The sequence below is a fragment of the Sinocyclocheilus rhinocerous genome, unplaced genomic scaffold, assembly GCF_001515625.1.
Source record: "Sinocyclocheilus rhinocerous isolate Xijiao unplaced genomic scaffold, SAMN03320098_v1.1 scaffold61, whole genome shotgun sequence".
In the NCBI taxonomy this organism is placed as follows: domain Eukaryota; kingdom Metazoa; phylum Chordata; class Actinopteri; order Cypriniformes; family Cyprinidae; genus Sinocyclocheilus; species Sinocyclocheilus rhinocerous.
In genome coordinates this window covers 1,744,414-1,756,112 of record NW_015640445.1, presented here as the reverse complement: position 1 = coordinate 1,756,112, position 11,699 = coordinate 1,744,414, and the positions used below count along the sequence as shown (strand labels likewise).

The 11,699-nt window shown below is 35.3% G+C and overlaps 1 protein-coding gene across 1 annotated transcript in view; it reads right to left on the bottom strand.

Moving 5' to 3' along the window:
* The window catches only part of LOC107752759 (membrane-bound O-acyltransferase domain-containing protein 2-like), a 72,229-nt gene that overhangs the window by 21,438 nt on the left and 39,092 nt on the right, over positions 1-11,699 (bottom strand). The window contains exons 4-5 of the mRNA XM_016568805.1: positions 4,442-4,537; positions 3,102-3,157 (exon numbers count right to left, since the gene is read on the bottom strand). Coding sequence (XP_016424291.1) covers positions 3,102-3,157; positions 4,442-4,537 — 152 coding nt within the window. The remainder of the gene's footprint in view (positions 1-3,101; positions 3,158-4,441; positions 4,538-11,699) is intronic.

The following is an 11,699-nucleotide window of genomic DNA, read 5'->3' as shown; positions in this document are numbered from 1 at the left end:
AATAATAATAAACAATTAGTAAATAATTAGTAAAACATTAAATAATTAAACATTATTTTAAATGAAGAATAATTAAACATTAAGCCTAAAGTATACTTAGTTTTTGTATGCATGCGCTAGCATATGCGTAGTTGAACGCACAGCCTTTCAAAGTGCACTGTATTTGGTAGCATGCACTAACACAGGCGGTCAACACGTGTGCTCCAGAAAGTTTCATCTCTGTCCAGTCTTTGTGCTATTTTTCTCCAGAAGTTATGACTGATAAAATCTTTGTACTCTTTCAAACTAAAGTTGCATTTATCTCATAAGCCTCTCACACAAGCGCTTGCCCATGCGGGAGTCTGTTGTTGTTGTTGTTGCAGACTCCAGTATTTTTTTGTTGTTGTTGTTCCGTCTTTCTAGTTTCATTGTGGGGCAACGGATTAGTGCTAAACAAATTCAAAGCGCATGTGCGTCCAAAAATCGAGTTGTGCACATACAGTACTCGCATACTGTTCTGGTAATGAAATTTGCATCACGCACACTGTACGCGGACCCTTGCGTATGCGGAAAAACCGAAGTATACTTTAGGCCTTAGTCGGCGTCGTTTGCCAAAGTATCAGAGTGCCACAATTTCAGTCTGAATTGAGTTCTCCATAAAGTGGTGGAGGGAGGAGACTATTACAAAACTTCATTAAAACACATGGATTAATATGTTGTGCGTTGTCTGCAATAGAGCAGGGCATGCAGAGCTAACAGCAAGTCATGCAGAGGCAGCTCAAAAGTGCTGGGCTGCAGTTTCGGCCAGATGTTCTGTGAGCTATCGCTTCAGAGAAACGGGATGTGCTCTCTTAATCTTCCCATAAAGCCTGTTAAAGGAAATGTGGTGACTGAGATGCTACTTCTGTTTGACTCTAAAAGTGACTTGGTCACATATCACTGCGATTAGTTCTTTGGTTGACTAAGTATCTAAAAACTATGCTGTGCAATGGTGTGCAATCTAGTTTGCTTATCAGTTGCCTTGTTTGCATGGGAGATTTGCCAGTCGTTGATAAAACTAGAGTGGTTTCTCTTGGGTTCCTGCCATCACATTTCCATTTTCCACTGATGCTCATTCCTTTGTGCTTAACCCTTGTGCGACCTTTTGGACATTTTTGTCCTTTTCAGTTTAGTTTTTTTGATCATTTTGCCTGTGTTATTGCCAACTGCATACATTTTGGCACAGGTGTGTATTTTTATTGGAATTTTACTATTTCACTTCCATTTCCTTTAATAAATCTGTTTTGCACTAGGTACATCAAATTGTTCCTCTCAGGACCTTAAGGACAAAAATGTCCCCATTGAAACCCATTAAAACTGCTATTTTTAATCGCAGTGCCATTTAACTGTAAAATTATGCAATTTTTGTTGATAGGCTTTCATTATATTGGCAAGGCTTTAAAATTTAATTTTTTACTATTTTTTACCAGATGGTGCCATTTTTTCAGGTTTGCCCTATAAAGAAAATACTCGCTTTATTTCTGTTTTCTGCTTCTGCATATTATAGAGCCAATTGGATAAATAATGCAGCTATAATTGTGTGGGTGTGTTGGTATGGATGTCAGAGTGTGGTTTGTATGCGTGTCATAAAAAAAAAAATTGTGTGTGTGTGCGTCTCGTTCATAAATAATTTTCATAAACCTAAACATCTAGAACTTTTTTTTTGGTTTCACTTTTTTAACTTTTTTTACTTCAACAATAATCTACCATGGCACACGCTTGAGGTATTCGGCCAATCACAACGCACTGGATTGCTGGCCAATCAGAGCACACCTCGCTTTTCAGAACGATGAGCTTTGTGAAAATCGCCGCGTTTCAGAAAGGCGGGGCATAGAGAAACAATAATGTACAGTATATGGAAAATGTGTTTTTTGAACCTTAAACCGCATAAACACATTTCATTACACCAAATACACAAAATAATGTTCTTTTTAGCAACGTCATATGACCCCTTTAAAGGGATAGTTCACCCAAAAATTAAAAATCTGTCAATATTAGCTCCTCTTGTTATTCCAAACCAGAAGAGTTTCTTTCTTCAGTGGAACACAAAAGATGCTCTTTTCCAACCAATGAAAGTAAATGGTGTCTAGGGGCTGTCAAGGTCAAAAGGTCAAAGGATATACAGTATCTTTACGTGAGGGGAAAAAAATAAACAAAAATGTAAATCTTAATCTTACATAATTTTAATCAACTAATTTATACTAAAATACAGTAAAAACATGAATATTGTGAAATATTATAATTGAAAATAACTGTTTTTATGTTATTATATTTTTAAATGATATTTATTCCTGTGATGCATCATTACTCCAGTCTTTAGTGTCACGTGATTCTTCAGAAATCATTCTAATATGCTGACATTTATCTTTCAAATTATTTTTCAGGATTCTTTGATGAATATAAAGATCAATAGAGCATTTACTTGAAATAGAAACTTTTTGTAACATTATAAATATCTTTACTGTCACTTCTGATGAAATTAATGTGTCCTTGCGGAATAAAAGTAATAATTAAAAAAACATATCTTTTTTTAATGGTAGTGTATATTCCAATATGGTGTGTCAAAATAATGACAGAAATGTTTATTTTAGGTCAACTGTCCCTTTAACACACTCAGTTGAAGGGAGGTCCATTAATCTTGAAATAACCATCATTCTCCTTTATCAATGATCCAGATCATCCAAAAATGATGTGAAGATGCAGCACAATTAGTATCTTATTAAACAGATTTCACCAAGTTGCGTAATAAGCGGTATAGTGTGTTGGATAAGGTAAGTGTGGTCTATGAAGTGCAACATCCAGCTGGCAGCCCAAACTACTCTGGCCCACTCACTGGAGTGCAGCGCCAGCAGTGGTATAAAACAATGGCATACGAGGACGTGGTGTAGCAGCAGGGTTTAACAGCCCTTATGTAATTCCTAGAGCCTCTAACATGGGCACAGACAGAAACAATGGAGCTCTAGAAAGATTTCAGGTAGAAATCATGCCAGTTTTATAATATCATTCATTACTCAGGCTGTTCCACCATGACAACTTAATAAAGAGAAGAATATGAGAATTGGATTAATAAAACTGTTACATACCGTCATGAATCTCAAAGGCCAAACTTGTGATCTTCTGTGTGATGACCATCATGGGCCTGGAGGGAGAAAAGGAAAAAGAAATGTATGTGAGAGAGATCCTGTTTAAACCTGATATTGAGTCTGTTGGATTCACATGTACGTAAGAGCTTCTACTTCTATCAAACCAAGCTCTTCAACATTTATTATTTATACAATTGCACTGACCAAATCTCCACACAGTTTCTAAAGGGTCGAGTTCACCTTGGTGTAGCTCTTATGTCAAACCTGCTTGAAGGTTGAGCTATGATACTGATCTGCTTTTATCGTACTGTATGGTAAAACTAGCACTTATATACTTGCCCTTGGCTGTAGTTAACATGTATATTTCTAAAGAATAAAGCTGAATGCATGCATATTTTAGTTCTGAGATTGCTGCAAAGCAGAATATGTACACAGATTTTTTCACTTATGTTTAATCTTTAAGTGACAAATATTCTGAGGTTCAAGTATGAGGCTTTATGAGGCATCTTTTCACAACATAGATAAGGAAATTTATTTAAAACCCCAATACTTAATACAATTATGAATTTTTAGGTTAGTTTTCTATTATTTTTTCAATTTGTCCTTTGAATTTAGTTTGGTTTTGGTCGTTTTCACTACATCATTTTTATTTTTATTTTAGTTTTAGTATGTTTAGTGTTTTCTAGTTTATTAAATTTATTCAGTTTTGGTTTTATATTTAATGTGTTTTTTTTGCTCTAATGCTTTCTAATGCTCACCAAAGCTGCATTTATTTGATCAAAATACTGTAAAAACAGTAATTGTGTAATAGTATAACAATTTAAAATAACTTCTGTTTTCTAATTTTGTGGAAAGCATGATACATTATTTCAGGATTTTCTCTTTTTTTTTGATGAACAAAGTTTAAAACAACAACATTTCATTGAAATAAAATAAAAATAAAAGTCTTTACTGTCACTTTTAAACAATCCTTGTTTAAAAAAAAACATTCTTACTGATGCAAACTTTTGAACAGGAGTGTAAACTAAACTAAACTAAACTGAACTAGCATAAATAAATATTTTAATTTCTCAGCCTAGTGTTATTGCTATATAGTGACAGTTTTCATGTATAATGCAGGTGTCATTTTAACATACCATCTATCACGAACTAAATTAATTTATATTTTATAGTTATTTTTATTTCACTTGCACTTGTTTAGGAGTCATGAAAATGTATTTTAGTTTAGCCTGCTTTTCACAGTCAGTTTTTCTTTTATTTTTATTCCAGTTGGCAAAAGCATTTTCATTCAGTTTTCGTTTTCTTGGAAATTATGCTGATTCCAGTGCAAATTAACTTACCCAGTGAAGTCTGCTGAGTACATGCCGTAGTCAAACACATAGACTCTTGTGACCTGGCAGAAACTGAGATATCCCAGCGTAACCACAAAGCAGTATCTATGGAGAAGAATGCAGAAGAGGGGAACACTTAAAAACACTGAATGGAAAACTAAAAAAGACTGTTTGGTACAAAATACCACATACTACTCCATTTCAGCAGAACATATATTGTGGTCACTATGCAAATTCTATGTATGCAAAATGTGTACAAAAAAAGTACACACTCAACAAACCACACTGTGTGAAATACTGTATCCCACAATGCATTGCACTGAACCTGACTTTCCATTTCCTGCATGACAACTAAACCCAAAGTAATTTTAACATGTCTTTCTTGACTTACCTTTTGCAGTTCAAACAAATAAGTCATTGTTATAGATTCAAATTTGCAAAATAAGGGTTTATGTTATTCATGAGATTATAATTTGATGTCACTAACTGAATTAATAATAGGGTCGTGTGAATACAATAATTGTTATTGATGAACGTGAACGTATTACATATTATTTTTTAAATAAATAAGCATTAATAAGTAAATAAAATAAGCAGTGTAAAGTATATACATGCATGCAATATGCAGCAAGCATCAAATTCACTAAATATCAAAATGTACAAATATTTCTTATTATTTAATTATTTATGTATTTTTAGAGTTTATTTGAATTCATTAAAAGACAAAAAACAGCTAAACTAGTCAAATAATAAATTATTTAAATAAAAAAATAATTTCATTAGTATATTCTCACTCTTTTTATTTGGTTAATTTAAATGCAAGAAGAAATGTTCATTATCCCCACAAACATTTATCAAGAGGCGCCACCTATAGTAAAATCACCCGAGCCCCCACTTTGCAGGAAACCTCTCACATTTGATATCTGATATTACACATTATAATTCATGCAAGCTATTTGCATACTACAACAAATTTGTGAGTGGAGAGAGAGTGATCAAGGCTGCTCTGTACCATCGCTGCCTAAAGCGGCATGTTAGAACAACACAATCAGACTCAAGCCATAATTTCAACTCGGCTTATGAACCTCCTCCCACAACCCGATAAGGATCGCTCTTTTATTCAGCATATTAACCATCAAAAGGAAGATAACAGCCACTAAAACTTATCAAAGACACACTGAATTTCAGCAGGGCCTCAGTGTGAGGCAAAAGCCTTTGAATTTTCTCCCACTATCAGTTGCACACAGCTGCACAGCGTTTGGTATGTCAGACTCAAATAACCAAGTCCCCCGATTCCTCACTAAGCAACAGTGGGCAAATTCTTGGCATTCTAGTTTCTGTCTTTGCCTCTAACAAAGCTGGTTTTAACATGTCTACTGTACAGTCCCACTCATAGCATTCAGAGGCAGTGCCTGCTCCGTCTCAACACTAGGCCCTTCATCAGGGCTATGAGTAGCACTGTGTAAACTATGAAGACCTTCTTCTGTTCCAGCGCTCTGTAGGATGATTGTGTGGAGGCTGTTTTCTGGTTGTACAAGGAACATTGTACAGTTAGGAGATGGACTGTGATGAAGAATGGTAGTGGGTCAGTCAGTTTACTTAAAGGAAACTTATGCATCCCAAATTTAATTGTACTAAAAATGGAAATGTAAGTGGATTTTCAAATTGTGCATCCTTGAATGCTTTTTTATCAGCTAATATTACCCAATCGCAAAACAATACAGTTGATGTTCTCTTTCAACCTGTTCAGTAATAATGAATTTCAAAGTAATGGATGTAAATTATAATGCTAACATGCACACGCAACAGTTCGTGAAAAGGGGCTCTGTGGTATCATTTTTTGATATGGTAGGACATCTCAACACAGGTACTGTTTTAATGCATGTGCAAAATTATGTAAATTCAGATGTTGCCTAAGCTGTCATTAGCTATGTTTCCATCACCCTGTTTTAATGCACATTTTGAAGTATCGCATCAGAAATGAGAGACGGAAATGACAAATTTCTGAAAAAAAAACACCTTAATTTAAAAAAATAATAATAATTACTCTCACTTGATGTGGTTTTTGACTTGTGCGAAAGAGTTAATGCAAATAATGGGAGATGGAAATACATTTACCGAATAAATTCCTCCATGCGCTTAAAAAAACACTTATTCGCAAATGTTTTATGTGATATTCCAATTTTGCGCAGAAGTTAAATTCTCAACTTTGCATGGAAACAAAGCTATTGAGAGACATATCTATTTATTAATGTTAGAAACATAAATATACAATACTAAACATATTAAATTACTCAGTAACTTGGCACACCATGATAAACAACAACTTCCTCAAAACAGTGTAGATTAAAACCAAACCGAGGTCACTTACATACAGAGGTCTTAAAGGTACAGTAACAAAAACAGTTTGTTTAAAGCAGTGGTCGCCAACCCGTCGATCGCGATCGACTGGTAGATCTTTATCACTGTCCCAGTAGATCCCGAAAATAACAGTAAAATAAGTACAAAAATGGATCTTGTCTTTCATAAAGGCCGAGGTCAGGGATCTTGGGCCTAAAAAGGTTGGTGACCACTGGTTTAAAGGGACACTGAGAGAGGGTGGAAAATGTTCATGTACAAGTAAATTGGTCATGCGACTGTCTTTGATGCAAAAATACTTGACAAACATTGCGGATGAGAAAGAAAATAAATTGCAATCAATTAATGTGTTCTGTATTTTTTATTTTTTTTTAAGAGAGATTTAAACTACGCTGGTCAGGATGATAAAGGGACAGTTCACCCAAAAATGAAAATTCTGTCATTAATTTCTCACCCTCACGTCGTTCCAAACCCATAAGACGGTTCATCTTCCGAAAACAAATTAAGATATTTTTGCGGAAATCCAAGAGCTTTCTGACCCTGCAGAGACAGCAATGCAACTATCACCTTAAAGGCCCAGAAAGGTAGTAAGGACATTTTTTAAATAGTCCATGTGACAGCAATGGTTCAACCATAATGTTATGAAGCTACGAGAATACTATTTGTGCACAAAAGAAAACAAAAATAACAACTTTATTCAACAAGTTGGTCACATGGACTATTTTACAGTGTCCTTACTACCTTTCTGGGCCTTGAACGTGGTAGTTCCCTTGTTGACTATGAAGGGTCAGAAATCTCTCGGATTTCATCAAAAATATCTTAATTTGTGTTCCAAAGACGAACGATTAATTATTTCATTTAAAAAACACATTTTAAATAAATATACACAGAAAATCTACAAGAAATCCATCTCTTTTCCTATACGGGCTTTGCCAGAGAGCATAATCTGATACTGTGCTTTTCAAGGACTCACACACTACAGTAGCCCTTCTATAAATATACATTTACACTATTCCTCTCTAATAAGACAGACAAGAGCTCCAGTGACCCGTGATGAGGGCAGGTTGTGATCTCTCACACAAACACACACACACACACAAGCAACACAATCTCTCCTGGTTCTACTTTCATTTGGCAATAACCACCACACACAGTCTCAAGATGATCATTTATAAAGGTGAGACACAGAGGTGAGGTGTTATCAGCAGCTGTTAGATGGGGTCTCGTCTACACCATAAAACCCTACTCTCACATGCCTGAGTGGAAACATATTAAAGCAATAAATCACATCATAAAAGCGTCATTTCTAATGAAACGGGGGACAATGACACCATTGTGAGATAGAACAAGACCTGAGAGAACAACCTTCCACCAAATCTCTTTAACTCTCAGAGCAGAAGTTAATGGCACACTGTGTTGTGTATGATTTCAGGAATTTCACATGGGGCTGAATTTGAAAGCAAGAACGACTGCTGTGTGAACGCTTACCAATCTGTATTGAGTCTTGGAAGTTTTCTGAACTTCACAGTGATGCTCAGAAACAAGCTGTCAAGAAATATACATCCATAAGAGCTCTAAAGGTACATTCACACCTACAGTAATTTAATCGCTGAAGGTCACCAAGTTGCTGTATGTGCTTAAAGTTAGTAGGAGTTTATACTGGACTGAAGTGTCCAACTCTATCAGGAGGCAGATCACGTGAACGTCACGGTCTGCTATATTATTGGCCATCTCCATGTTACTATCCATCAAACTGATGGAACTTTGCTGTAACGCCAACTAACACTGAACACACAAATTGTAGACTCTCATTGAAAAGTCACTGATTTCTGTTAGAGCATCTTAATGACATCAAAACTGACCCTATTTGCTTAAATTGATCATCTTATTAAAGAATGACTGTCCTCTTTATCTTTTTTTAAAAATGCATACACTTAAAAAAAAAAAAAAAAGTAATTGAGGTTATTGATATACGCTAAATGGTAGCCAAATAATCATTTAGGCATTGTTGTTTTATGCTACAGTTGTAGGTATCGCATAGGGCTGGGCGATATGGCCAAAAAAATTATCACGATAATTTTTTTTCATATCAGTCGATACTGATAATTATCACGATATCGCGAAGTTTTAAGGCAGATTTTTGTTCCAATGTGAAAGTTGTACAAACCAGACAGTTAATTGGGTTTTAAACTATTCTTTATGGTCAGAACATGACAAAAACTTCACGTTTTTTTGAATTCTTTACACTGTTCCAGTGTTTCAAAAAGGCGGGGCATAGAGGAGAAACAATAATGAACAGTATGTGGAAAATAATGTGTTTTTTGAACTTTAAACCGCATAAACACATTTCATTACACCAAATACACAAAATAATGTTCTTTTTAGCAGCATCATATGACCCCTTTAACAAAATAAATATCTTAATAGAAAAAAAAATTTTTTTAGTTCTGCATGTTCTAATCAGTAATATTGTTTCAAATCAAGAAACAGGTTTGTGTTGCCTGAACATATTAATAATTAATAATATAACATTTTTTGTCTCTTAGAATACACATTTGATAGTAGCTTGAGTTAGGATGCAGATGTAGATTTATGTTCATTATCAAAATCGGTAATACCTGTAAAAATTGTAGCGACCTCATTTTATATGGTGAAATTTAATTATTCTGACTGTTTGAGGTTTTATTTTTTAGTAACCATTGGTCTTTCATAGTAGCATACATTTAGATCATGATAATCACAGTTAAAACCACAAATATAGCACCTTAATACCATGGTAAAAATGTAATATGGTTTTTAGGTATTTGAATGAAAAACAGTAGTCTAAATACATTTAGTATAAATGCATAAACGCCATAGCTTAATCACAAAAAATACTGTAATTGTATTCCATTACTCCTCCTTCAATACATTTAATACATGTCTACATTTATAATATAATAAAATTCGACACGAATACCCATATTTCTGACAATACCATGGTGCAGTTAGTGCTACTACAGTATGGTAACGTTAAATTATGGCGATTTGTAGTCTTCTGACTGTAACGATGCGCACAGTGCTTCTCCTGTTTGTCAGCACTGTATCATCTGGCTATCCACCTTTTTCTTGCTGTAAAAATTGTAAAGTCTATGGGTTTAGCTTCCGGTCTCATCCGTGTCCAGCTATTTTTAGCTGTACAAAACAGTTTGTTTTGCTGCTTGATATTGAAAATTGGTGTGTCTTACCATATTATGTTAATGTATTATCTTACTTATGAACACACTGGTTTGTTGTGCAAACAGTTTTACCGTTTACTGCACGTTCTTATTCTTCTCGTTATTTATCTATAGCGGCTAATGAACCGGAAGTCTCGCCCATAGGCTTACTTCCGTGTTGAAGAAAAAGGTGTGCATTCTAATCTTACTACTTTTATTTTACCAACCGCTGCGGAGATATTGTGTTATATTTGGAAATCTAAAACTACCACTTGTCAGCTTGACCCACTGCCTACTTGCTTAGTTAAAGCCTGTCTACCATCTCTGTCTTCATTAATTACTAAAATTATTCACTCTTCACTTGTTTCTGGTTCTGTACCTTCTTCTCTTAAAACTGCTATTATTACCCCTATTCTAAAGAAATCACGGACTGATCCATCAATTTTTGAAAATTATCGACCAATTTCTAATTTGCCATTCATTTCTAAAATCTTGGAAAAATGTGTTGCAGCTCAAGTTCACAATCATCTCTCCAATAATACATTGTTTGTGCAATTCCAATCTGGTTTTCGTCCTCATCATAGTACAGAGACAGCTCTTGTCAAAATTACTAATGATTTGTTATTGGCAGCTGATTCTGGTTTATTAACAATACTTGTCCTTCTTGACCTGAGTGCGGCCTTTGACACGATCTCGCACAAGATACTCCTGGACAGGTTAGTTTCAATAGGGATTACTGGCACCCCACTGTCCTGGTTTAGGTCTTATCTTACCGGTCGCACTCAGTATGTTCAAATTAAAAAATTTAAATCAAGACCATCTACAGTTACTACTGGTGTCCCTCAGGGTTCTGTTTTGGGCCCACTCTTATTCATCATCTATTTACTTCCTCTTGGCTATATTCTCAGGAAATATGGTATCCATTTTCACTGCTATGCCGACGACACCCAGCTCTACCTGTCTTCTAAACCCTCTAGTTCTTTTCCTCCACCTTCCTTGACTAGATGTTTAGCTGAAATTAAAGACTGGCTTTCAGCCAACTTTCTAAAACTCAACAGTGATAAAACTGAGGTCTTACTTATCGGTACAAAATCTACTTTGACTAAATCTGATTGTTTTACAGTGGATATCGATAATAACGCAATTTTTTCCTTAGCAGGTTAGGAGTTTGGGTGTCATTCTGGATAGCACACTTTCTTTTGAAACTCATGTCAATAATATTAGGCGTACTGCGTATTTTCACCTGCTTAATATTAATCGCCTTCGTCCCTCTCTCACAACGAATAATACTGCAATTCTTATTCATGCACTGGTTCCCTCATGTATCGACTATTGTAATGCTCTCCTTACTGGTCTTCCTTCTAACTTCTCTATAAACTTCAATTGGTTCAGAACTCAGCAGCTCGTGTTCTTTCTAGGACTTCATCAATAGAGCACATTTCTCCAGTTCTCCAACGTCTACACTGGCTCCCAGTAAAGTATCGCATTGATTTTAAAATTTTGCTTCTCACATTTAAGGCACTTCACAACCTTGCTCCACCGTATCTTACGGACATTCTCCACATCTATACTCCTTCTCGCATTCTCAGATCTTCACACTCGATCTCTCTTGTGTCGCCGCGTATACGTTTAAGCACCATGGGAGCAAGAACTTTTTGTTTTGCGGCCCCTCGCCTATGGAACTCTCTCCCCCCCCAATATACGGAACAGTG